This window comes from Heptranchias perlo, unplaced genomic scaffold, assembly GCF_035084215.1.
Source record: "Heptranchias perlo isolate sHepPer1 unplaced genomic scaffold, sHepPer1.hap1 HAP1_SCAFFOLD_129, whole genome shotgun sequence".
NCBI classification, from domain to species: Eukaryota; Metazoa; Chordata; class Chondrichthyes; order Hexanchiformes; family Hexanchidae; genus Heptranchias; species Heptranchias perlo.
The window spans coordinates 1,181,530-1,208,970 of record NW_027138527.1 but is presented as its reverse complement, the minus strand read 5'-3'; the positions used below and the strand labels follow the sequence as shown (position 1 = coordinate 1,208,970).

At 46.5% G+C, this 27,441-nt stretch overlaps 2 protein-coding genes across 3 annotated transcripts; both read right to left on the bottom strand.

Annotated features, from left to right (window-relative positions):
- Positions 1 to 1,121: 1,121 nt before the first annotated feature.
- Positions 1,122 to 5,685, bottom strand: LOC137308335 (NACHT, LRR and PYD domains-containing protein 3-like). The gene is made up of 5 exons (XM_067977134.1): positions 5,639 to 5,685; positions 4,309 to 4,395; positions 3,981 to 4,151; positions 3,537 to 3,704; positions 1,122 to 3,364 (listed from the first exon to the last, which is right to left on the bottom strand). The coding sequence occupies exons 1-5, from the start codon at positions 5,683 to 5,685 to the stop codon at positions 3,277 to 3,279; spliced, it is 561 nt and encodes a 186-aa protein (XP_067833235.1). The 3' UTR covers positions 1,122 to 3,276.
- Positions 4,319 to 27,441, bottom strand: LOC137308336 (NACHT, LRR and PYD domains-containing protein 12-like). Of its 2 annotated transcripts, XM_067977135.1 has the most exons (7): positions 27,343 to 27,441; positions 15,933 to 16,028; positions 13,402 to 13,568; positions 12,914 to 13,085; positions 12,743 to 12,808; positions 5,874 to 7,642; positions 4,319 to 4,395 (listed from the first exon to the last, which is right to left on the bottom strand). In XM_067977135.1, exons 2-6 carry the CDS (start codon positions 15,994 to 15,996, stop codon positions 6,792 to 6,794), a joined length of 1,320 nt encoding a protein of 439 aa, XP_067833236.1. In that variant the 5' UTR covers positions 15,997 to 16,028; positions 27,343 to 27,441; the 3' UTR covers positions 4,319 to 4,395; positions 5,874 to 6,791. The 2 variants fall into 2 exon arrangements, with proteins under 2 accessions (XP_067833236.1, XP_067833237.1); XM_067977136.1 differs by lacking the exons at positions 12,743 to 12,808; positions 12,914 to 13,085 and having other exon boundaries at positions 5,874 to 7,631.

The following is a 27,441-nucleotide window of genomic DNA, read 5'->3' as shown; positions in this document are numbered from 1 at the left end:
AAGTTATTGTTGTTGTAGTTGCAGTTATTGTGGTGTTGTCCTAAATATAAAGAGTGCTAATCTGGATTACTCTGGGGTGACCATTGCCTCCCTAAGAGGGGACCGGCCGAGGCCTCCTCCCGGAAAGGGAACAGACCGAGCCCTCCCCCAGAGGGGACCGACCGAGGCCTCCTCCACAGCTGCACCCAAACAGGGCCCAGGTGAGTTCGGTCTGTTGATTGCCCTGGGGTTTCATTTCCTCTCTGGGCCCTGGTTTTGGGGCCTCGGTTTAACATTTTCCTGTTCGATTGTGACCGTTGTGATTTAACCAGGTTAAAGCCTGGGGTTAAAGTAGCCCGGCCTGCAATGTTATACAAACACGTTAACCCAGTGTGAGACAAAGAGGGGCCGAGAGGAGATTAACGTCGGAAACGTGAACCCCTGTACGGGCTTCGAGGGTTTGTTATAATCTCAAAATGATGCTTGTGTTTCGGAGAGATGGGACAACTTTGATGGGAAGGAGCGGCCATTTGAGCTGTTTTGATGGAGTAAACAAGGAGAAACTGTTTCCAGTGGCAGGGGGTCGGTAACCAGAGGACACAGATTCAAAATAATTGTCAAAAATGCCAGAGGTGACATGAAGAAGGATTATTTTTACGCAGTGAGTTGTTATGATCTGGAATTTATTGCCTGAAAGTGTGTTGGATGCAGATTCAATGGTAACTTTCAAAAGGAAATTGGATAAATACTTGAAAAGGAACAAATTGTTCGGTTTGGGGAAAGGAATGGGACCAGCTGCAAAGCGGCTGCACAGGCACGAAGGGCCGAATGGACTGCTTCAGTGAAATATCATTCTTGATATTGCTGGCTCGTTCTTGGCGGCCATTTTCCAAAAGTTGCATGGCAGTCATTTTGAATTGCATTGCGGCCATTTTACGTCGCATGTCGGTCGGCCATTTTGTGGAGTCCCAGCTGAGCTCCCCCACCCCGCGCAAGACCCACCCGGTTAATAGACCGACCGGTCACATCTGTGGTACCAGTTGGAGGATGTGTGATGCAGTTTCCAGGAACCTTCATTCAATATTTCAAAATACGAAAACCAGTAATTTTATTTTTAAATAATGAGGAGACCAGGCCGGAGCTGAAGCAAACGGTGGAGTTTTATTAACACAGCACACGGACAACAACTTAAATTTACATAGCGCCTTTATAGTAGTAAAATATCCCAAGGTGCTTCACAGGAGCAATCAGACATAAGTTGACACTGAGCCACATTAGGAAATATTAGGACAGGTGGTCAAAAGCTTGGTCAAAGAGGGGGTTCTTAAGGAGCATAGTAAAGGAGGAGAGAGAGGCGGAGAGGTGGAAAGGTTTAGGGAGTGAATTCCAGAGCTTAGGGCCTCGGCAGCTGAAGGCACAGTGCACAGGGATACGTTCCAGATTCTGACTCGTCACTGGGAGAGGCACCCAGAAGTACCGAATCCAAATATCAGTGTCCGACTGCAGCCCAGACTGAGCCCCATCCTGGGTCCTTCCTGTCTGTACATTGACCCAGTGTCCCACTGTAGCCCAGACTGAGCCCCATCCTGGGACCTTCCTGTCTGTACATTGACCCAGTGTCCCACTGCAGCCCAGAATGAGCCCCACCCTGGGCCCTTCCTGTCTGTACATTGACCCAGTGTCCCACTGCAGCCCAGACTGAGCCCCACCCTGGGCCCTTCCTGTCTGTACATTGACCCAGTGTCCCACTGCAACCCAGAATGAGCCCTATCCTGGACCCTTCCTGTCTGTACATTGTCCCAGTGTCCCACTGCAGCCCAGACTGAGCCCCACTCTGGGCCCTTCCTGTCTCTACATTGACCCAGTGTCCCACTGCAGCCCAGACTGAGTTCCATCCTGGGCCCTTCCTGTCTGTACATTGACCGAGTGTCCCACTGCAGCACAGACTGAGCCCCACTCTGGGCCCTTCCTGTCTGTACATTGACCCAATGTCCCACTGCAGCCCAGAATGAGCCCCACCCTGGGCCCTTCTTGTCTGTACATTGACCCAGTGTCTCACTGCAGCCCAGAATGAACCCTATCCTGGACCGTTCCTGTCTGTACATTGACCCAGTGTCCCACTGTAGCCCAGACTGAGCCCCACTCTTGGCCCTTCCTGTCTGTAGATTGACCCAGTGTCCCACTGCAGCCCAGACTGAGCCCCACCCTGGGCCCTTCCTGTCTGTACATTGATCCAGTGTCCCACTGCAGCCCAGACTGAGCCCCACTCTGGGCCCTTCCTGTCTGTAGATTGACCCAGTGTCCCACTGCAGCCCAGACTGAGCCCCACCCTGGGCCCTTCCTGTCTGTACATTGATCCAGTGTCCCACTGCAGCCCAGACTGAGCCCCACTCTGGGCCCTTCCTGTCTGTACATTGACCCAGTGTCCCACTGCAGCCCAGACTGAGTCCCACCCTGGGCCCTTCCTGTCTGTCCATTGACCCAGTGTCCCACTGCAGCCCAGAATGAACCCTATCCTGTACCCTTCCTGTCTGTACATTGACCCAGTGTCCCACTGCAGCCCAGACTGAGCCCCACCCTGGGCCCTTCCTGTCTGTACATTGACCAAGTGTCCCACTGCAGCCCAGACTGAGCCCCACCCTGGGCCCTTCCTGTCTGTACATTGACCCAGTCTCCCACTGCAGCCCAGACTGAGCCCCACCCTGGGCCCTTCCTGTCTGTACATTGACCCAGTGTCCCACTGCAGCCCAGACTGAGCCCCACCCTGGGCCCTTCCTGTCTGTACATTGACCCAGTGTCCCACTGCAGCCCAGACTGAGCCCCACCCTGGGCCCTTCCTGTCTGTACATTGACCAAGTGTCCCACTGCAGCCCAGACTGAGCCCCACCCTGGGCCCTTCCTGTCTGTACATTGACCCAGTCTCCCACTGCAGCCCAGACTGAGCCCCACCCTGGGCCCTTCCTGTCTGTACATTGACCCAGTGTCCCACTGCAGCCCAGACTGAGCCCCACCCTGGGCCCTTCCGGTCTGTACATTGACCCAATGCCCCATTGGGGACCATCCAGCCCCGGATATCCGGCAGAATCAGCGCTGGGGGACCGGGTGACTGAGTCTCGTGACCCTGTCGCTGGGCCTCTGACGTCACAATGGGAGACGACGCTCGCTCAGCTCGAGCTGGAAACCGTTAAAGGGCCGTTCGGATTTAAACCTGGAGCGCGGCCGATTAAAGGGGAGGGACAGAGAATCGGCCAAAAATGTTAATTTCATGAGACCAGAAATGGTTGGAAATTGAAATGTTCAGACTCCCACACTCAGTCCGGGTCTGGATTCCCGCAGTGACTCCACGTGTCTCTTTCCATTTGAACTGAACCGATTCCCCATCAACCTGAAACAGATTAAAGATTAAACAGGAAATAAACAGATTGAACAACAGTGTAAATAACAGGGAGACTGGGGTTAATATTTCAATAATAATTACAGACAAATATTACCCATAAGAGGGACTGAATCCCAGTGATATTTTATTTATTACATTAAACATTAACACAAACACTCACCAGATCCGCTTCAGACTCCTGCGGGTCAGTATGAGGGAGCGGAGAGCGGGGACAGATCGGTCTGTGAAGGAGTTTAATCCCAGGTTCAGATCCGTCAGTGACCGGTTTGTACTGAGAGCAGAGACGAGATCCTCGGTACAAGAATCTGTGAGACCGACATCATCCAGACTGGGGATCGGAGAGAGAGAGAAATAACAAGAATCAGGGTAAATCCCCAGTGTTGATTAATAACAATATTACTGATACTAATAAAATTGTACAGTCCTTATTAATAACACTGTTACTGATATTAATAAACACTGTAAATTATTATTAGTAACACTATTACTGACACTAATAATATGTACAGTATTTATTAATAACACTATTACTTGTACTAATAATAAAGTGCAGTGTCAGACATTCAGTTATTATAAACACATTCTTACACAGTCTGATACTTACTGCAGTTTCTGTATTTTACAGTCCGGGTTCCTCAGAGCCGCAGACAATAGTTTCACTCCTGAATCTCCCAGTTTATTCTTACCCAGATTCAGCTCCGTCAGTGACCGGTTTGTACTGAGAGCGGTGGAGAGATAATCGGTACAAGAATCTGTGAGATCGTTATCCCATAACCTGTAGATCAGAGAGAGAGAGAGAGACAAGCAGAGATAACAGGAATGAGAGTAAATTCCCAGTATTTATTTGTATTATGATTGCTTATACTGACTTTAATATACGGTGGGAGACATCCGGTTATTATAAACACAATCTCACACAGTCTGGTACTTACCCCAGTTCCTGTATTTTACAGTCCGGGTTTCCCAGAGCCGCAGACACAAGTTTCACTCCTGAATCTCCCAGTTCATTCCTCCCCAGTCTAAACACAAACAGACAGAGAGTGAGAAACAAACTGAATCCAATCCCCGATCTGATACAATTTCTCTGATATTACAGGAAACAATTGAAAAATCTTCAGGAAATTAATAACCAGATTTCCCTGTCACTGACAATGAATCTCACTCTGTCCAACGCCCCATATATTCACGGACTGTCAGTAAATGTATTTATTAAATAAAGTGCTGTCTGTGTGAAGCCTTTTAATGTCCCTCAGTCCGGTCTCATTCCCTGATGATCAGAATTACCCTCCTGGACGGTCCCTTCATGTTTGGGGAAACGTGTCTCATTTCTGCTGCTTCTTAAAGCCCAGATTTAATGGGAATGTGATGATTTTCCGCGAATTAAATGATAAAGCGGTGATTTCTTGTACATTATGCAGTATTATATTAATCTGTACAATATCTCGGAGTGAGTTATATTGTGAAACGGCGCTCATGGCTGCTGTAAAATCCGTCCCACAGGATTTCATGTGACAAGGAGAATTTATTCTGTCCCGTTACAAGTTTTAAATGTCCCTGTACTCCTAGTTTATAGGGGAGGGGAGGCTCTCTCTTTATTCCCACTAAAATGGCTCCACATTTATTTTAGGTTTAACGGGCCCGACAGTTTATGGGGAATTTTCTGAAGTTCCCTCCCCGAGCTGGACCTCACACACAGGGGGCAGATTATGGGAAATTCCCTGGTTCACTGCCCCTTGGTTAACCCAGGAGCCTCCCGCTGTGTGTGAGGCCCCACCGCTGGCCGGTGTATGTCTATACTCCTGGGCGAATACCCCACAACCCGTTCGATTTCAACCTTTCGACCAGCAGATTTTAGTTCCCAAATCCCACTGAATTTTCGGCCTGGATTAATGAGCGAGGGGCCTGAATCCACGACCGTCTGACTCAGAGGCACGTGTGCTGCCAGCTGGGTGAAGAGATGGTGGATGTATTGGAGAGTGTGAAGGGCTATGTCATTGATGAGTTAACATGACGGACCGACGTCCTGCCGGGAAAGCTCAGCTCGCCCACTGACGGTTGACTGCCCGAAATCTGTGTTTTGCTCTTTATTACTGAATGTTTGGTGTTTCTGCTTCCCTCTCCTACACATGTTGACAGTCCGGTGACCGTCACTCGCCCCCATACCTCGGTAAGTGGGTGGGATGACGCGACACACAGACTGCTGCAGCTATAAATATCATTTATTGCAATTCAATTATCACTCTTTCAGTGACCTGTATTTACTGATCGGATAAAGACTGTAAAATCCTAACGTGTTCATCAGAATCCATTTTAGATTCTTCAATCCTTAGGGAATTACTAACCGATGCTATTATCATTTGTCATATTTGTGTTGAATTTGCTTCTCCCTGGTTCAACTGAACTGTTTGTTTCCCTTCATTGCGGAGCAACAATACAATCCGTGACTGTTTCAAAATTGGCCCAACAGTTAGAGACAAATGAACAGTTAACTGAACACCTGGCATTTGTGCAGTACGGATCTCAGCCGCTGGAGTCCTTCACACAGAATGAAGCAGTTCTCCAGATCGAGGTGTTTTATTGTATCACAGAGTCCAATGACATGAGACAGCACCGCACAGTCAATCGGGGTCAGTCGCAATGCTTTCCATGAAGTTAGATGTCCAAATTTAAGTATTTCCACAGATCCCACTGTGACCCGAGCCAGTGTTTGATTTTGAGACTCAAACAGGTAGTGGAATGTGTTCAGGAGGTCCCTTTTACCGGTTTCATTCTCTGTGTCTCCAAATTTATTCGTTATGTTTCCAATCTGTCCTTCAACCTTCGCCTTCACCCAGTCAATCACTCCACAGATTGTTTGATGAAGAAATGGACCCAGAAACTCCTCCAGGGGCCGAGCTGACCGTGAGGAGGAGAGACCAACAAAAAAACGGAGAAATATCTCAAATCTCCCATCGTCCTTGCTGAAGGCTTCACTGAGGAGTTTCCGGATGTCCCCTGGATCTGGAGTCAGGAATTGTGCGAGTGCAGCTACAAACTCTTGGATGGTGAGGTGCGGGAATGTGTAAACCACACTCTGGGTAGAATCATCTCTCTCCAAAAGTTCCATCATGAACCCAGACAGGAACTGGGAAGGTTGCAGATTGTACTTGATCAAATCTCCATTTCTAAACACAATCTTCTTCTTGGAGACTCCTGTGAAGGCCATCTCACCGATCTTCAGAAACACATCACGGGGGGATTCAATCTCTCGGCCATGGTTTTTCAGAATGTTGTAAATATAGTAGGAATATAGTTGGGTGATGGTCCTGGGAACTCGCTGCTGTTTTCTGTCTCTTTGTGTGAAGAAGGGACCCAGTGACAGACCGAGGATCCAGCAGTAGGAAGGGTTGTAACACATGGTGTACAGGAGCTCGTTCTACTCCACATGTTTGAAAACAGCTGCTGCCACCGCCTGATCTTCAAAAAACTTGTTGAAATATTCCTTCCGTTCTTCACCAACAAATCCCAGGATTTCAGCCCAGACACTGATCTCAGCCTTTTCCAATAAATGTAATGCAGTGGGGTGGCTGGTCACTAGCACTGAACATCCTGGGAGCAGCTTGTGCTGTATTAAACTGTACACAATGTCAGACACTTCACACTGGTCTTCAGGATCTGTGCAGATGTAATCAGCCTCTGTATTTATCCGATTGTTATCAAAATCGATACTCTCCTTGAATTCATCTAAACCATCGAATATAAACAGTAATCTCTCTGGGTTCTTCCAGAGCTCTCCCAGAATATTCCCAAAGTAAGGATACAGATCCAGTATCAGATTCCTCAGGTTTATTCGACAGTTAATAGCGTTCAAATCCCGGAATTTAAAACTGAAAACAAATTGAAAGTGTGGGTATATTTTCCCAGTCGCCCAGTCATAAACAATCTTTTGTACCATTGTTGTTTTTCCAATCCCCGCGACTCCGCTCACTGCTGCTGAACTCCCAGATTTGGATTTTCTCTGGGAAAAACTGCTGTGGAACAGTTGATCAGTTCGGATTTTTTCCAGTTCTCTCCGGAGATGTTTCTCTCTCCACTCTTCATGGTCTCGGCCTCTTGCCAGCAGTTCATGTTCTACAAGTGTCCGATCTCGAACAGTAGAAATGACCGTTAGCTCAGTGTATAGAGTGACCAGCTGGAAAATCTTAACCTTCTCCTTTATTAGGATCGTGTTCACTCTCAGTGTTTCAGTTTGGACCCGGAGTGTTTCCTTGTGTTTCTGTTGAACATCTTCAATTCGAACAGACAGAAAGTGGTTCCCAATGTTAGTTACTTTGACATAAAAACAAATCCTCAATATCACTTTACTATTCAGTAAAATGTTGCGAGATTGAATTCACAGCTTCAATGGAGGTGCGAGCAGGAAATTAAACTCAGTTACTGAAATCCTCGCTTGAAAGTGAATCACGGCGGAGAAAAGTTTGAAATCCTCACTTGATTCTAATATTTACTGAACATGGAGATTTCGATGAAGGTGATATTTTCCCTCTGATGATTAATACTATCAGCCCTGCCCTGTACTATGGACATCTCATTACAAATCCAAACGTGATTCTGGTATACGAAACTTGAAGTTCTAGTGGAATAATTTATGAAACTGTCAGTGGTGCTGACCCTCTGCGGAAATGGGAAATAGGTTATAGTGTGCATTGGGAGAGGGACAGACTGTGAATGGGCATAAGTTCCACTGTTATAGTATCAGACCTCAGGCAGGTTATCTGGGGTATTTTGTGTACTGGGAGAGGGACAGACTGTGAATGGACAGAAGTTCCACTGTTATTCTATCAGACCTCGGGCAGGTTATCTGGGATATTGTGGGCACTGGGAGAGAAACAGACTGTGAATGGGCATAAGTTCCACTGTTATTCTATCAGACCTCGGGCAGGTTATCTGGGATATTGTGGGCACTGGGAGAGAAACAGACTGTGAATGGACAGAAGTCCCACTGTTAGTGTATCAGGTCCTGGACAGGTTACCTGGGGTATTGTGGGCACTTGTAGTCACTGGAGGAATATTATTGCAAGTGTGAAGCCACGGAGAGGAATAAGACGATGACAGAAGTTAAACTGCTATTGATTCAGGACTGGTGCAGGTTATCTGGGGTGTTGTGTGTATTGGGAGAAGGTTAGATTGAATAGGCAGGAGTTAAGTTGCTGTTGATTCAGGACTGGTGCAGGTTATCTGGGGTGTTGTGTGTATTGGGAGAAGATTAGATTGAATAGGCAGGAGTTAAGTTGCTGTTGATTCAGGACTGGTGCAGGTTATCTGGGGTGTTGTGTGTATTGGGAGAAGGTTAGATTGAATAGGCAGGAGTTAAGTTGCTGTTGATTCAGGACTGGTGCAGGTTATCTGGGGTGTTGTGTGTATTGGGAGAAGATTAGATTGAATAGGCAGGAGTTAAGTTGCTGTTGATTCAGGACTGGTGCAGGTTATCTGGGGTGTTGTGTGTATTGGGAGAAGGTTAGATTGAATAGGCAGGAGTTAAGTTGCTGTTGATTCAGGACTGGGGCAGGTTATCTGGGGTGTTGTGTGTATTGGGAGAAGGTTAGATTGAATAGGCAGGAGTTAAGTTGCTATTGATTCAGGACTCGGGCAGGTTATCTGGGGTGTTGTGTGTATTGGGAGAAGGTTAGATTGAATAGGCAGGAGTTAAGTTGCTATTGATTCAGGACTGGTGCAGGTTATCTGGGGTGTTGTGTGTATTGGGAGATGGTTAGATTGAATAGACAGGAGTTAAGTTGCTGTTGATTCAGGACTGGTGCTGGTTATCTGGAGTGTTGTGTGTATTGGGAGAAGGTTAGATTGAATAGACAGGAGTTAAGTTGCTGTTGATTCAGGACTGGGGCAGGTTATCTGGGGTGTTGTGTGTATTGGGAGAAGGTTAGATTGAATAGGCAGGAGTTAAGTTGCTATTGATTCAGGACTGGTGCAGGTTATCTGGGGTGTTGTGTGTATTGGGAGAAGGTTAGATTGAATAGGCAGGAGTTAAGTTGCTGTTGATTCAGGACTGGTGCAGGTTATCTGGGGTGTTGTGTGTATTGGGAGAAGGTTAGATTGAATAGGCAGGAGTTAAGTTGCTATTGATTCAGGACTGGTGCAGGTTATCTGGGGTGTTGTGTGTATTGGGAGAAGATTAGATTGAATAGGCAGGAGTTAAGTTGCTATTGATTCAGGACTGGTGCAGGTTATCTGGGGTGTTGTGTGTATTGGGAGAAGGTTAGATTGAATAGGCAGGAGTTAAGTTGCTGTTGATTCAGGACTCGGGCAGGTTATCTGGGGTATTACATACATTTCTATAATCACTTTTTCACAGGTAATGATTACTGCCATTCTGTCGGTACAGAGGGGAATCAGAATGATGATGTAAGGTACTCGGACTTTAGGTTGAGGGAGTGGTGAGAGGGTTTGGTGTATTTTGTTTGTGCAAGCGAATTCAGGATTGAAATGTTTCAATGGAATTCCCAACATTAGTAAGAACATAAGAAATAGAAGCAGGTGTAGGCCATACGGCCCCTCGAGCCTCCGCCGCCATTCATTAAGGTCATGGCTGATCTCCCTCAAATCCACTTGCCCACCCTGTCCACATATACATTGATTCCCTTAGTGTCCAAAAATCTATCGATCTCAGTCTTGAATATACTAAATGGAAACAGGAAACAGGCTCACAATCAACAAAATAATTAATAACGGGGAAGGGAAATCAGGGTAATTTTCTCACCCAAGGGTCCAGAGAGCCTGGCAAGGACATTAAAGGGGCAGTGTAAGTGGGGTCAAGAGGCAATTGAACGTGTTTCTGTGGGTACACTGAGAGATGGGGTAGGTCGGGTCATCTCTCGAACAGGGACAAGCATCTTTGGGCCAAATGGCCTTTTCCTGTCTCTAATCATTCTCCTGTTATATTGTGTTTCAGAAATTGCGAACATTTTTTCAGCCGTTTTACACCAACAACAAATGTGCTTTTATAACAGTCCTGTCATATCACCGATTAGAATTAAAAATACTACTGCCCACATCACTCAGTTTAATGTTAGAGCAGAAAAGATTCACAGTTCATTTCAACTGTTTTCCCAGTAATTATACTCCGTTGTTTTATTTTGGTCTGAATTTCATACAATGCAGGTTTGGGAAATTACATTGGATCGAAACACCTCTGAGTAAAAGGGCTATTTTTTGAGCAGAATAAGGTTCTCTCTTTCACTACCATTAGGAGGCTAGCCCATAACTTCCGAATTACCCTGAACATTGCCTTTCCCTCACATTTCTCCACGGATTAATGATCGATTGTGTGAACATCTGTACATCTTCTCAGATCAGATCGAACACTTTGACGTCTGTGAAATGATAAAATTTTTAACATTTTGCATTTCTCACCTCTTTCCCCACAGGTGATTGTGAGCAGATTTCTAGTGGCGCAGATAAACCGTGACGTCTGGCTCAAAGCACTGCTCATTAATTGTGAGCCCAAAGCATCTGTGGGGCACATTGGAGTTGTGTGTGGGGATTCATAGTATATCAGGATCCTGCCAGGTGTGTGTGGGGATTCACAGTATATCAGGATCCTGCCAGGTGTGTATGGGGATTCACAGTATATCAGGATCCTGCCAGGTGTGTATGGGGATTCACAGTAAATCAGGATCCTGCCAGGTGTGTATGGGGATTCACAGTATATCAGGATCCTGCCAGGTGTGTATGGAGATTCAGAGTATATCAGGATCCTGCCAGGTGTGTATGGGGATTCACAGTATATCAGGATCCTGCCAGGTGTGTATGGGGATTCACAGTATATCAGGATCCTGCCAGGTGTGTATGGGGATTCACAGTGTATCAGGATCCTGCCAGGTGTGTATGGGGATTCACAGTATATCAGGATCCTGGCAGGTGTGTATGGGGATTCGCAGTGTATCAGGATCCTGCCAGGTGTGTGTGGGGATTCACAGTATATCAGGATCCTGCCAGGTGTGTATGGGGATTCACAGTATATCAGGACCCTGCCAGGTGTGTATGGGGATTCACAGTGTATCAGGATCCTGCCAGGTGTGTATGGGGATTCACAGTATATCAGGATCCTGCCAGGTGTGTATGGGGATTCACAGTATATCAGGATCCTGGCAGGTGTGTATGGGGATTCGCAGTGTATCAGGATCCTGCCAGGTGTGTGTGGGGATTCACAGTATATCAGGATCCTGCCAGGTGTGTATGGGGATTCACAGTATATCAGGATCCTGCCAGGTGTGTGTGGGGATTCACAGTGTATCAGGATCCTGCCAGGTGTGTATGGGGATTCACAGTGTATCAGGATCCTGCCAGATGTGTATGGGTATTCACAGTGTATCGGGATCCTGCCAGATGTGTATGGGGATTCACAGTGTATCAGGATCCTGCCAGGTGTGTATGGGGATTCACAGTATCAGGACCCTGCCAGGTGTGTATGGGGATTCACAGTGTATCAGGATCCTGCCAGATGTGTATGGGGATTCAGTGTATCGGGATCCTGCCAGATGTGTATGGGGATTCACAATGTATCAGGATCCTGACAGATGTGTATGGGGATTCACAGTGTATCAGGACCCTGCCAGGTGTGTATGGGGATTCACAGTGTATCAGGATCCTGCCAGATGTGTATGGGGATTCACAATGTATCAGGATCCTGCCAGATGTGTATGGGGATTCACAGTGTATCAGGACCCTGCCAGGTGTGTATGGGGATTCACAGTGTATCAGGATCCTTCCAGATGTGTATTGGGGATTCACAGTGTATCGGGATCCTGCCAGATGTGTATGGGGATTCACAATGTATCAGGATCCTGCCAGGTGTGTATGGGGATTCACAGTGTATCAGGATCCTGCCAGGTGTGTATGGGGATTCACAATGTATCAGGATCCTGCCAGGTGTGTTTGGGGATTCAGTGTATCAGGATCCTGCCAGGTGTGTATGGGGATTCACAGTGTATCAGGATCCTGCCAGATGTGTATGGGGATTCACAGTGTATCAGGATCCTGCCAGGTGTGTATGGGGATTCAGTGTATCAGGATCCTGCCAGGTGTGTATGGGGATTTAACAAGTGATAGCGATCAGCAGCCTGATAAAGTGAAAAAATGCAAACTCCGCATATTTACAGGATGTGTCAAAAATCTTGTCAATTGTAACTTGAATCTACGCAGAATAGTTGAGTATTGATGTCGAATCCAAACGAGGTTAATTTCTGTTCCCTCCACCTTTTGAACTTATGATTCCCAGATTGTGACAATCTCTAAACAAATGACTACAGTCAAACATTCTGATTCTCAGAAGTGAAATAAACGGTTTAAAATCTCCACTTCATGACTTACCTTTCAGGTGACTGGGTATTTCAGATAAACCTCGTCCGATGTTCATATAATCAAATGGATCAGGACCTGTTTAAATCAATGAGCTTTCATGAAATCTGATCTGTGTAATATTATAGTAAATTCTGTTGTGTTTCAATCCGAAATTGAATTCAGTGTCTGATTTTACTGTACCAAGTTCCTGCATCTCTTTCAGTATTTTGTCCAACTTTGGTACCGCATGGTGCATTTTCACAAAGGATTCCCACATCACCCTTCGGGCCCGAGAGCCTTTCTCCATCACCAGATTTAGGACAAGTTTGGAACTGTCCGCCCTGTTTCCCTTCTCCACGAGATCAACGACTTTCTGTAAAGAATAATAATTAATATATTGGTCCCTCCTTTTCGCATTTCCACAGAAACTGTTTCCCTTTTGTTTTCAGTCCACACAAGAGTTATACCCGAACCGTTCCCCTGTCCTTTGTACAGACACCGACCAATCCACTGGGTATTTTCAACTCTTCGTATCATTGTATCAGATTCACTGTATTTTCAGTTTGACCCATTTCTTTCTTATTTGGCCTGTTTCTGTTCTTTAAAATTCTGTGTTTCCACGATCTGATATCCTGTTAATTCTGTGATGTTTAAATAATCCAAACTCATTCTGTGTCCCTCCCACTTACCCGATGTTCCTGCCCACTGAAATGTGTCTCGTATGTTAACAAGGAGCTGACTCCGTCCACCCCTCCTTCAATAGCCTGTTCTAGTCTGTCCCGGTAGAATTTCGTCAACTGGAACAGCAGGTAATCGTCGCACTTTGTCAGGAACTCAGTGATTGCAGTGTTCGGATCTGTGAACAAAAATGGAGAAAACTAAACACATTATCGACTTTCTATCCAGGCAGCTACATTTCCTCTTATACCAAACGGCTGAAGCCTCCTGTGGACACATTATCAAACACCTTCTGAAAACTCATATACACCGCCTGTGCTACATTCCATCGACCGATCAAGTCACCTCACAACAAAGCTGTATTAAATTTGTCAAATACGACTTGTCTGCAGCGAATCAGTTCCAGCCTCCCCTGATCATCCCCTGTATCTCTAAATGTTCACTAATTCGACCTGGAATTACAGATTCAAGGAGTTTGCCCACTGCTGATGGAGACTAATTGGTCTCCAGTTACCCGTTGACCCTCTCTCCCTATTTTATCAGAGACATTACTTGGGCTCCTTCAGTCCACCTGGATATTTTTAATAACAAATGAGGATTGAGAAATTATGATCAGAGTCTCTCCTATCTCCTCTCTGAATTCCTTTAACAGCCTCGGGTGTGTTATCTCTGGGACCAATGATTTATCCACCTCGGCGATGTTTCTCTGATTCAAATCCTCTCTACAGTTATCTCTAACTCTGGGCCCACATCCTCCTCTCGTACACCAACATTTTCACTTCCATTTTTAGAAACTAAAGGAAAGATTTCTCCCAGTTCCCCCTCTATTTCACCTCCACTGCTTGTTGGCCTGCAAAACCCACTGAAAATTGTGCCATTTCCCTTCCTATTGCTTAACTGCGTTCATACGGATTCTCTCTTAACATCACTCCGTGGAACATCCTTAAGTTTGAAACCTCTCCTTCTCTCTCTTCTCCTTTAAGATGCTCCTTAAAACCTGCCTCTTTACCCAAGCTTTTGGTCACCTGTCCTAATATCTCCTTATTTGACTCGGTGTCAAATTTTGTTTGATAATCACACCCTGTATCGTTTTACTACATTGAAGGCGCTATATAAATACAAGTTGTTTTTGTTCTCGTTCTGTCTTAGAACCTTTTATTAATACTGGCGTCCAGAGCTATTTTTCTCTCCCCTCAAAATGTTTTAATCAGAAACATTTCGCTCTGAGCCCTCTGAAAACTCAGGCCCTGTCTTACAGATACTAGATCACATCTCTTACACTTCTGACTTTCCGAATATGTTTCGAATGATTTGTATATTCCCAGACATAACACACAATCCCAACTCCGATTTTTTGGAATGTTGACCCGTTTCCGTTTATTTGCTTTTCTTTTTAATACCAAGTGACTTTATCTCTCTCTTTCAAAACCATCTTCCTTTTTTCCTGCTGATAACTTTTCAATATTTCATACATCTTCTGTTCTGCTCCAACAGTTTTATTAATTCCACTCTCTAGTCTCAGACCTGGATATTTCCCATCCTCCAGTCATATCTGCTGAAACACTCCCACGGCTCCATTCATCCAGTCTGTGAAACCATTGTTGGTCGGTTCAGACCGTGACCGTCCCTTTCCTTCTCCCTGAACTCACTCTATCCCCAAGACCGTGAACCCTTCCCTCCTGCTCCATTCACCCAGTCTGTAAAACCATTGTTGGTCGGTTCAGACCGTGACCATCCCTTCCCTTCTCCCTGAACTCACTCTCGTCCCCAAGACCGTGAACCCTTCCCTCCTGCTCCATTCACCCAGTCTGTAAAACCATTGTTGGCCGGTTCAGACCGTGACTGTCCCTTCCCTTCTCCCTGAACTCACTCTAGTCCCCAGGACCGTGAACCCTTCCCTCCTGCTCCAGCCCTGCAGCCACACCTGCCTCATATTTCGCTCAAGTGGCCTCATGTAAAACAATCCGGAGATCACCACCTGGAGGCCTTGTTTTATAGTCTAGAGCCTCAGTCTTAATATTCCCTCTATAAACGTATCCCTATCCGTGTTATTGGTTCCGACCATGACTATTCAGCGCTCTCCTTTCCTTCAGAGATGGTCCCACCTGTTCCAGGATGTTCTTCCCTCTGACACCAGGGCAGCAACTTACTATTCGGGACCAGCTCTGGGCTATACCCTGACTATAAAATCTCACACCACTATCACTACTATTTCTGTGACCCACCGACCTCTCACCCCCAGCCCCACTCGGGGTGTCCCCCTGCTCCCCGGTCTCTCACTGTTACTCAGGAAGACGATCCTCTGAGTCACTGTCTCTATCCACCTTACAGTCCCCAACACCAGGTAACAATTGGACAGTTCCAGTACTCAGGAGATCCCTCCACCTGTGACTGCACTGTCCCTCTAGATGGTCACTCACTTCCCTCTATCTACACAGTATCTGTGCTGTTACCTCTTCCTGTGTGAGCTGCAGGTTCTTGCTCGTGATCTGGACCCTTTGTCAGGACAGAAATTATATTTTGATGAATTTTCTGAACCTACCTGTGTCTATTCTCATTCTTTTTGAAGATGTTGGACCTTCTCCCCTGTTTGAACCTTCAGCCATGGTGGTGACAGACGTTCCCAGATTCTGATGCTCTGTAATAAATATAATATTAATAAGAGTGTCAGACAGAAATATTAAAATGAGTAGGAGAGCGTTGCCTTCTTAAATATGAAACCAAGTCCCTCCTCCTCCCCCCCAACCCCATCAGTACAAGAGCCGTTATTTCTGGGATCGAGCATTTCTCAAGTGTTATGATCAATGCTCCACATCAGGTGTGAAACAGACAGCTGCCCAGTGAAATCCAGTGAGTCCCGCTGATCTCCACAACCCAGTTCCCGTCGGCCAAGACTCTGCACTGGGAGCGCCCATTGGTACAATTTACTCACACAGTACCAGCTTACAACCTGAGGTAGTGAACATTCTGGAAGGAAATATGAAGCAGGATCATCACTGATGAATTAAATAGCCCTTCACCCAGTTTTACATTCTGGTGCTATTGTATTATTGTATTCACAGAAGTGTTTAATATTTTGGATTTGTTCCGTATTCCTAGTACATCCTCTATACAAGATAGATAGATAGATTATCTATATCTATCTATCGATACAAGATAGATAGATAGATAGATATTATATTTATTACAGAACATCAGAATCTGGGAACGTCTGTCACCACCATGGCTGAAGGTTCAAACAGGGGAGAAGGTCCAACATCTTCAAAAAGAATGAATGGACACAGATTATGTATCTATCTATCTATACAAGATAGATAGATAGATAGATAAATAGATAGGGCCTCTGTATATCAGTGAGTTTGTGAGAGGATGCCTCTGTATAGATAGATATATATATATATATATATATATATAGATGGATAGATTATCTAACTATATATCTATCTAAGATCGATATATAGACAGATAGAAAGATAGATAGAGCTGGGTTTAATTCCTCTGGTCGCTGTGGGCAGCGATATTGTCCGTGTGTTCATGGAGATGTGTCCTGGTTGGTGCTTCTATTAGAATATATTTACCACATCACTCATGTTGTCAGCACATGACAACTGAGCACTGTAGGAGGTGAGGAGATTTACCACTGTTCTAATATTAACACTAATGAGCACTGTAGGAGGTGAGGAGATTTACCACTGTTCTAATATTAACACTAATGAGCACTGTCGGAGGTGAGGAGATTTACCACTGTTCTAATATTAACACTGATGAGCACTGTAGGAGGTGAGGAGATTTACCACTGTTCTAATATTAACACTAATGAGCACTGTAGGAGGTGAGGAGATTTACCACTGTTCTAATATTAACACTAATGAGCACTGTCGGAGGTGAGGAGATTTACCACTGTTCTAATATTAACACTAATGAGCACTGTCGGAGGTGAGGAGATTTACCACTGTTCTAATATTAACACTAATGAGCATTGTAGGAGGTGAGGAGATTTACCACTGTTCTAATATTAGGACGAGTGAACACTGTAGGAGGTGAGGAGATTTACCACTGTTCTAATATTAATACTAATGAGCACTGTAGGAGGTGAGGAGATTTACCACTGTTCTAATATTAACACTAATGTGCACTGTCGGAGGTGAGGAGATTTACCACTGTTCTAATATTAACACTAATGAGCACTGTCGGAGGTGAGGAGATTTACCACTGTTCTAATATTAACACTGATGAGCACTGTAGGAGGTGAGGAGATTTACCACTGTTCTAATATTAACACTAATGAGCACTGTAGGAGGTGAGGAGATTTACCACTGTTCTAATATTAACACTAATGAGCACTGTCGGAGGTGAGGAGATTTACCACTGTTCTAATATTAACACTAATGAGCATTGTAGGAGGTGAGGAGATTTACCACTGTTCTAATATTAATACTAATGAGCACTGTAGGAGGTGAGGAGATTTACCACTGTTCTAATATTAACATTAATGTATGATGTTATGAATCATGTAACTTTAAACATTTAGGTGATGCACAGTATTTATCTGCAGAATGTCGCCAGGGGTCTCACAATCTCAATAAACACCATAAATATTCAAGTGGTAGATTTCACTGCTGTTATCCAATCACCTGTGTGTGTCTCACGAACGTGCTTCCAATCAAACTATCAGTCAGTGTCCTTTCTTTTCCCCACTGTGGAAATGTAAGAGTGAATAAGTTTCGGATCAGTAATTTCTCCAAACTATATATGAATTATGTGTGAGAGAGAGGATGCCACTGTATATCAGTGAGTGTGTGAGCGAGAGAGGATGCCTCTGTATATCAGTGAATGTGTGAGAGAGAGGATGCCTCTGTATCGCAGTGAGTGTGTGTGTGAGAGAGAGGATGCCTCTGTATCGCAGTGAGTGTGTGTGTGAGAGAGAGGATGCCTCTGTATCGCAGTGAGTGTGTGTGTGAGAGAGAGGATGCCTCTGTATCGCAGTGAGTGTGTGTGTGAGAGAGGACGCCTCTGTATATCAGTGAGTGTGTGAGAGAGAGAGGATGCCTCTGTATATCAGTGAGTGTGTGAGAGAGAGGATGCCTCTGTATATCAGTGAGTGTGTGAGAGAGAGGATGCCTCTGCATATCAGTGAGTGCGTGAGAGAGAGAGGATGCCTCTGTATATCAGTGAGTGTGTGAGAGAGAGAGGATGCCTCTGTATATCAGTGAGTGTGTGAGAGAGAGGATGCCTCTGTATATCAGTGAGTTTGTGAGAGGGAGGATGCCTCTGTATATCAGTGAGTGTGTGAGAGAGAGGATGCCTCTGTATCGCAGTGAGTGTGTGAGAGAGAGGATGCCTCTGTATCGCAGTGAGTGTGTGAGAGAGAGGATGCCTCTGTATCTAAAGGATTGATTAAGAAAGGGAAGTTAGATTATGAAAAGAAATTAGCAAAAAATATAAAAACAGATAGCAAGAGTTTCTATAGTTATATAAAAAGCAAAAGGGTGGCTAAGGCAAACATAGGTCCCTTCGAGGATGAGACCGGGAAATTAATGGTGGGAAACATGGAGATGGCAAAAATGCTGAACAAATATTTTGTTTCAGTCTTTACAGTAGAATATCCCAACACTGGACAAACAGGGGACTCTCGGGGGGGAGGAGCTAAATACGATTAAAATCACTCAAGAGATGGTACTCAGTAAAATAATGGGACTCAAGGCGGATAAATCCCCTGGACCTGATGGCTTCCATCCTCGGGTCTTGAGGGAAGTGGCAGTAGGGATTGTGGATGCTTTGGTGATAGTTTTCCAAAATTCCCTGGACTCAGGAGAGGTCCCGGCAGATTGGAAAACTGCTAATGTAACACCATTATTTAAAAAGGGTAGTAGGCAGAAGGCTAGAAATTATAGGCCAGTTAGCTTAACATCTGTGGTGGGTAAAATTTTGGAGTCTATTATTAAGGAGACAGTAACGGAACATTTAGATAAGCATAATTTAATAGGACAAAGTCAGCATGGCTTTATGAAGGGGAAGTCATGTCTGACAAATTTGCTTGAGTTCTTCGAGGATATAACGTATAGGGTGGATGAAGGGGAACCAGTGGACGTAGTGTATTTAGACTTCCAGAAGGCATTCGACAAGGTGCCACATAAAAGATTATTACTTAAGATAAAAAATCACGGGATTGGGGGTAATATTCTGGCATGGGTGGAGGATTGGTTATCAAACAGGAAGCAGAGAGTTGGGATAAATGGTTCATTTTCGGACTGGCAACCAGTAACCAGTGGTGTTCCACAGGGGTCGGTGCTGGGTCCCCAACTCTTTACAATCTATATTAACGATTTGGAGGAGGGGACCGAGTGCAACATATCAAAATTTGCAGATGATACAAAGATGGGAGGGAAAGTAGAGAGTGAGGAGGACATAAAAAACCTGCAAGGGGATATAGACAGGCTGGGTGAGTGGGCGGAGATTTGGCAGATGCAATATAATATTGGAAAATGTGAGGTTATGCACTTTGGCAGGAAAAATCAGAGAGCAAGTTATTTTCTTAATGGCGAGAGACTGGAAAGTACTGCAGTACAAAGGGATCTGGGGGTCCTAGTGCAAGAAAATCAAATAGTTGGTATGCAGGTGCAGCAGGTGATCAAGAAAGCCAACGGAATGTTGGCTTTTATTGCTAGGGGGATAGAATATAAAAACAAGGAGGTATTGCTGCAGTTATATAAGGTATTGGTGAGACCGCACCTGGAATACTGCATACAGTTTTGGTCTCCATACTTAAGAAAAGACATACTTGCTCTCGAGGCAGTACAAAGAAGGTTCACTCGGTTAATCCCGGGGATGAGGGGGCGGACATATGAGGAGAGGTTGAGTAGATTGGGACTCTACTCATTGGAGTTCAGAAGAATGAGAGGCGATCTTATTGAAACATATAAGATTGTGAAGGGTCTTGATCGGGTGGATGCAGTAAGGATGTTCCCAAAGATGGGTGAAACTAGAACTAGGGGGCATAATCTTAGAATAAGGGGCTGCTCTTTCAAAACTGAGATGAGGAGAAACTTCTTCACTCCGAGGGTGGTAGGTCTGTGGAATTTGCTGCCCCAGGAAGCTGTGGAAGCTACATCATTAGATAAATTTAAAACAGAAATAGACAGTTTCCTAGAAGTAAAGGGAATTAGGGGTTATGGGGAGCGGGCAGGAAATTGGACATGAAGCTGAGTTCGGATCGGTCAATGCCCTGTGGGTGGCGGAGAGGGCCCAGGGGCTATGTGGCCGGGTCCTGCTCCGACTTCTTGTGTTCTTTAGATTTGTGGTTGGGATCAGATCAGCCATGATCTTATTGAATGGCGGAGCAGGCTCGAGGGGCCGATTGGCCTACTCCTGCTCCAATTTCTTATGTTCTTATGTATCGCAGTGAGTGTGTGTGTGAGAGAGAGGAAGCCTCTGTATCGCAGTGAGTGTGTGTGTGAGAGAGAGGATGCCTCTGCATCGCAGTGAGTGTGTGTGTGAGAGAGAGGATGCCTCTGTATCGCAGTGAGTGTGTGTGTGAGAGAGAGGATGCCTCTGTATCGCAGTGAGTGTGGGAGAGAGAGGATGCCTCTGTATATCAGTAAGTGCGTGAGAGAGAATGCCTCTGAATATCAGTGAGTGCGTGAGAGAGAGAGGATGCCTCTGTATATCAGTGAGTTTGAGAGAGAGAGGATGCCTCTGTATCGCAGTGAGTGTGTGAGAGAGAGGATGCCTCTGTATCGCAGTGAGTGTGTGTGTGAGAGAGAGGAAGCCTCTGTATCGCAGTGAGTGTGTGTGTGAGAGAGAGGATGCCTCTGCATCGCAGTGAGTGTGTGTGTGAGAGAGAGGACGCCTCTGTATCGCAGTGAGTGTGTGTGTGAGAGAGAGGATGCCTCTGTATCGCAGTGAGTGTGGGAGAGAGAGGATGCCTCTGTATATCAGTAAGTGCGTGAGAGAGGATGTCTCTGAATCGCAGTGAGTGTGTGTGTGAGAGAGAGGATGCCTCTGTATCGCAGTGAGTGTGTGTGTGTGAGAGAGGATGCCTCTGTATCGCAGTGAGTGTGTGTGTGAGAGAGAGGAAGCCTCTGTATCGCAGTGAGTGTGTGTGAGAGAGAGGATGCCTCTGTATCGCAGTGAGTGTGGGAGAGAGAGGATGCCTCTGTATATCAGTAAGTGTGTGAGAGAGAGGATGTCTCTGTATATCAGCAAGTGTGTGAGAGAGAGAGGATGCCTCTGTATATCAGTGAGTTTGTGAGAGGATGCCTTTGTATATCAGTGAGTGGGTGAGAGAGAGGATGCCTCTGTATATCAGTAAGTGCGTGAGAGAGAGAGGATGCCTCTGTATATCAGTGAGTGTGTGAGAGAGAGGATGCCTCCGTATATCAGTGAGTGTGTGAGAGAGAGGATGTCTCTGTATATCAGTGAGTGCGTGAGAGAGAGAGGATGCCTCTGTATATCAGTGAGTTTGTGAGAGGATGCCTCTGTATATCAGTGAGTGTGTGAGAGAGAGGATGCCTCTGTATATCAGTAAGTGCGTGAGAGAGGATGCCTCTGTATATCAGTGAGTGTGTGTGAGAGAGAGGATGCCTCTGTATATCAGTAAGTGCGTGAGAGAGGATGCCTCTGTATATCAGTGAGTGTGTGAGAGAGAGGATGCCTCTGTATATCAGTGAGTGTGAGAGAGAGGATGCCTCTGTATATCAGTAAGTGCGTGAGAGAGAGGATGCCTCTGTATCGCAGTGAGTGTGTGAGAGAGAGGATGCCTCTGCATCACAGTGAGTGTGTGTGTGAGAGAGAGGATGCCTCTGTATCGCAGTGAGTGTGTGTGTGAGAGAGAGGATGCCTCTGTATCGCAGTGAGTGTGTGTGTGAGAGAGAGGATGCCTCTGTATCGCAGTGAGTGTGTGTGTGAGAGAGAGGATGCCTCTGTGTCGCAGTGAATGTGTGTGTGTGAGAGAGAGGATGCCTCTGTATCGCAGTGAGTGTGTGTGTGAGAGAGAGGATGCCTCTGTATCGCAGTGAGTGTGTGTGTGTGAGAGAGAGGATGCCTCTGTATCGCAGTGAGTGTGTGTGTGAGAGAGAGGATGCCTCTGTATCGCAGTGAGTGTGTGTGTGAGAGAGAGGATGCCTCTGTATCGCAGTGAGTGTGTGTGTGAGAGAGAGGATGCCTCTGTATCGCAGTGAGTGTGTGTGTGTGTGTGTGTGTGTGTGTGTGTGAGAGAGGATGCCTCTGTATATCAGTGAGTGTGTGAGAATGAGAGGATGCCTCCGTATATCAGTGAGTGTGGGAGAGAGAGAGGATGCCTCTGTATATCAGTGAGTGTGTGAGAGAGAGAGGATGCCTCTGTATATCAGTGAGTTTGTGAGAGGGAGGATGCCTCTGTATATCAGTGAGTGTGTGAGAGAGAGGATGCCTCTGTATCGCAGTGAGTGTGTGTGAGAGAGAGGATGCCTCTGCATCGCAGTGAGTGTGTGTGTGAGAGAGAGGATGCCTCTGCATCGCAGTGAGTGTGTGTGTGTGAGAGAGGATGCCTCTGTATCGCAGTGAGTGTGTGTGTGAGACAGAGGATGCCTCTGTATCGCAGTGAGTGTGTGTGTGAGAGAGAGGATGCCTCTGTATCGCAGTGAGTGTGGGAGAGAGAGGATGCCTCTGTATATCAGTGTGTGTGTGAGAGAGAGGATGCATCTGTATCGCAGTGAGTGTGTGTGTGAGAGAGAGGATGCCTCTGTATCGCAGTGAGTGTGGGAGAGAGAGGATGCCTCTGTATATCAGTGAGTGTGAGAGAGAGAGGATGTCTCTGTATATCAGTAAGTGTGTGAGAGAGAGAGGATGCCTCTGTATATCAGTGAGTTTGTGCGAGGATGCCTCTGTATATCAGTGAGTGTGTGAGAGAGAGGATGCCTCTGTATATCAGTAAGTGCGTGAGAGAGGATGCCTCTGTATATCAGTGAGTGTGTGAGAGAGAGGATGTCTCTGTATATCAGTGAGTGCGTGAGAGAGAGGATGTCTCTGTATATCTGAGTGCGTGAGAGAGAGGATGTCTCTGTATATCAGTGAGTGTGTGAGAGAGAGGATGCCTCTGTATATCAGTGAGTTTGTGAGAGGATGCCTCTGTATATCAGTGAGTGTGTGAGAGAGAGAGGATGCCTCTGTATATCAGTGAGTTTGTGAGAGGATGTCTCTGTATATCAGTGAGTGTGTGAGAGAGAGGATGCCTCTGTATATCAGTGAGTGTGTGAGAGAGAGGATGTCTCTGTATATCAGTGAGTGCGTGAGAGAGAGAGGATGCCTCTGTATATCAGTGAGTTTGTGAGAGGATGCATCTGTATATCAGTGAGTGTGTGAGAGAGAGGATGACTCTGTATATCAGTAAGTGCGTGAGAGAGGATGCCTCTGTATATCAGTGAGTGTGTGAGAGAGAGGATGCCTCTGTATATCAGTAAGTGCGTGAGAGAGAGAGGATGCCTCTGTATATCAGTGAGTGTGTGAGAGAGAGGATGCCTCTGTATATCAGTGAGTGTGTGAGAGAGAGAGGATGCCTCTGTATATCAGTGAGTGTGTGAGAGAGAGGATGTCTCTGTATATCAGTGAGTGTGTGAGAGAGAGGATGTCTCTGTATATCAGTGAGTGCGTGAGAGAGAGGATGTCTCTGTATATCAGTGAGTGCGTGAGAGAGAGGATGTCTCTGTATATCAGTGAGTGCGTGAGAGAGAGAGGATGCCTCTGTATATCAGTGAGTTTGTGAGAGGATGCCTCTGTATATCAGTGAGTGTGTGAGAGAGAGGATGCCTCTGTATATCAGTAAGTGCGTGAGAGAGGATGCATCTGTATATCAGTGAGTGTGTGAGAGAGAGGATGCCTCTGTATATCAGTAAGTGCGTGAGAGAGGATGCCTCTGTATATCAGTGAGTGTGTGAGAGAGAGGATGCCTCTGTATATCAGTAAGTGCGTGAGAGAGAGAGGATGCCTCTGTATATCAGTGAGTGTGTGAGAGAGAGGATGCCTCTGTATATCAGTGAGTGTGTGAGAGAGAGAGGATGCCTCTGTATATCAGTGAGTGTGTGAGAGAGAGGATGTCTCTGTATATCAGTGAGTGTGTGAGAGAGAGGATGCCTCTGTATATCAGTGAGTGCGTGAGAGAGAGGATGTCTCTGTATATCAGTGAGTGCGTGAGAGAGAGAGGATGCCTCTGTATATCAGTGAGTTTGTGAGAGGATGCCTCTGTATATCAGTGAGTGTGTGAGAGAGAGGATGCCTCTGTATATCAGTAAGTGCGTGAGAGAGGATGCATCTGTATATCAGTGAGTGTGTGAGAGAGAGGATGCCTCTGTATATCAGTAAGTGCGTGAGAGAGAGAGGATGCCTCTGTATATCAGTGAGTTTGTGAGAGGATGCCTCTGTATATCAGTGAGTGTGTGAGAGAGAGGATGCCTCTGTATATCAGTAAGTGCGTGAGAGAGGATGCATCTGTATATCAGTGAGTGTGTGAGAGAGAGGATGCCTCTGTATATCAGTAAGTGCGTGAGAGAGGATGCATCTGTATATCAGTGAGTGTGTGAGAGAGAGGATGCCTCTGTATATCAGGAAGTGCGTGAGAGAGAGAGGATGCCTCTGTATATCAGTGAGTTTGTGAGAGGATGCCTCTGTATATCAGTGAGTGTGTGAGAGAGAGGATGCCTCTGTATATCAGTAAGTGCGTGAGAGAGGATGCATCTGTATATCAGTGAGTGTGTGAGAGAGAGGATGCCTCTGTATATCAGTAAGTGCGTGAGAGAGGATGCCTCTGTATATCAGTGAGTTTGTGAGAGGATGCCTCTGTATATCAGTGAGTGTGTGAGAGAGAGGATGCCTCTGTATATCAGTAAGTGCGTGAGAGAGAGAGGATGCCTCTGTATATCAGTGAGTTTGTGAGAGGATGCCTCTGTATATCAGTGAGTGACTGAGTATCCGTGTGTATTTTGTGTTGGGGACAAGCGGCAGGATGATGAAACCCAACCTTTAACCATCAACAACTTGTAAAATCCAACACAGACTGGGACTGAACAAGTTAAATTGCCAGAAGACACGTGTCCATATCACAGGTTGGATCAGACTCAGCAAGTGGTGTCTGGGGGCAAAGGATCAGAAAACACCTCCTCAGATCGAGCCAAAGTTTGAGGAAGTGAGTTCCCACAAAACGGAACTGTTCACTGTGTTTCATCAGTATCTCTCAGTTCACCAAAAACAGAGACCCCCCTCAGTTCATCAAATAGAGAAACTCCCCCTCAGTTCACCAAATACCGAAACCCCCCCCGTCAGTTCACCAAATACCGAAACCCCCCCCTCAGTTCACCAAATACCGAAACCCCCCCCCTCAGTTCACCAAATACCGAAACCCCCTCCCGTCAGTTCACCAAATACCGAAACCCCCCCGTCAGTTCACCAAATACCGAAACGCCCAGTCAGTTCACCAAATACCGAAACGCCCAGTCAGTTCACCAAATAGAGACCCCCCCCTCAGTTCATCAAATACTGAGACCCCCCCTCAGTTCATCAAATACTGAGACCCCCCCCTCAGTTCATCAAATACTGAGACCCCCCCCTCAGTTCATCAAATACTGAGACCCCCCCCTCAGTTCATCAAATACTGAGACCCCCCCTCAGTTCATCAAATACTGAGACCCCCCCCTCAGTTCATCAAATACTGAGACCCCCCCCTCAGTTCATCAAATACTGAGACCCCCCCCCTCAGTTCATCAAATACTGAGACCCCCCCTCAGTTCATCAAATACTGAGACCCCCCCTCAGTTCATCAAATACTGAGACCCCCCCCTCAGTTCATCAAATACTGAGACCCCCCCCCTCAGTTCATCAAATACTGAGACCCCCCCCTCAGTTCATCAAATACTGAGACCCCCCCCTCAGTTCATCAAATACTGAGACCCCCCCCTCAGTTCATCAAATACTGAGACCCCCCCCCTCAGTTCATCAAATACTGAGACCCCCCCCTCAGTTCATCAAATACTGAGACCCCCCCTCAGTTCATCAAATACTGAGACCCCCCCCTCAGTTCATCAAATACTGAGACTCCCCCCTCAGTTCATCAAATACTGAGACCCCCCCCTCAGTTCATCAAATACTGAGACCCCCCCCTCAGTTCATCAAATACTGAGACCCCCCCTCAGTTCATCAAATACTGAGACCCCCCCCCCTCAGTTCATCAAATACTGAGACCCCCCCCTCAGTTCATCAAATACTGAGACCCCCCCTCAGTTCATCAAATACTGAGACCCCCCCCCCCAGTTCATCAAATACTGAGACCCCCCCCCCTCAGTTCATCAAATACTGAGACCCCCCCTCAGTTCATCAAATACTGAGACCCCCCCCCCAGTTCATCAAATACTGAGACCACCCCCCTCAGTTCATCAAATACTGAGACCCCCCCCCCAGTTCATCAAATACTGAGACTCCCCCCTCAGTTCATCAAATACTGAGACCCCCCCTCAGTTCATCAAATACTGAGACCCCCCCCCCCAGTTCATCAAATACTGAGACTCCCCCCTCAGTTCATCAAATACTGAGACCCCCCCTCAGTTCATCAAATACTGAGACCCCCCCCCCAGTTCATCAAATACTGAGACCCCCCCCCTCAGTTCATCAAATACTGAGACCCCCCCTCAGTTCCTCCTTCTCTCTGATTGTTTTTCCCGGGAGTTTATTCAATCCCCGGGGCCGGGTGTTTTGATTAAAGGAGCTCCGGCTCTCAGTCCCGGGACCCGGGCTGATCTAATCTCCGATCCACAGATCTCCCCGCGCCCCGCCATCTCCGGAGGGAGGGGGGAGATCACCGAGACCGATCGCAGGCTCCCCTCACCCACCCGCCCGCCCGCCCCTCCATCCATCCACAGGGCGGCGGCTCGGGCCGTCCGCGGGGGGTGAAGGGTCCCTCGGAGCGGCCCCCAGTCCCGCACACTCACCCTCTGTCTCTCTCTCTCTCCATTTCACTCGCTACCCCTCCGCCGCCATTTTCCCTCCAAACCACCTTCTTCTCCGCCGACTTCGCGCCATCCGGGGTT

Excerpts from the sequence above, each read along its gene's own strand:
- LOC137308335 (XM_067977134.1), bottom strand. The coding sequence starts at position 5,685 with ATGGATTCTGATGAACACGTTAGGATTTTACAGTCTTTATCCGATCA. Across the intron at positions 4,396-5,638 it reads TTACAGTCTTTATCCGATCA|ACTGGGGAGGAATGAACTGG; the intron begins GTAAATACAGGT and ends GTTTGTGTTTAG. Across the intron at positions 3,705-3,980 it reads TGTAAAATACAGAAACTGCA|TCTGGATGATGTCGGTCTCA; the intron begins GTAAGTATCAGA and ends TCCGATCCCCAG.
- LOC137308336 (XM_067977135.1), bottom strand. The coding sequence starts at position 15,996 with ATGGCTGAAGGTTCAAACAGGGGAGAAGGTCCAACATCTTCAAAAAGA. Across the intron at positions 13,569-15,932 it reads AAGAATGAGAATAGACACAG|ATCCGAACACTGCAATCACT; the intron begins GTAGGTTCAGAA and ends TTTTGTTCACAG. Across the intron at positions 7,643-12,742 it reads AATACCCAGTCACCTGAAAG|ATGTTCAACAGAAACACAAG; the intron begins GTAAGTCATGAA and ends TTCGAATTGAAG.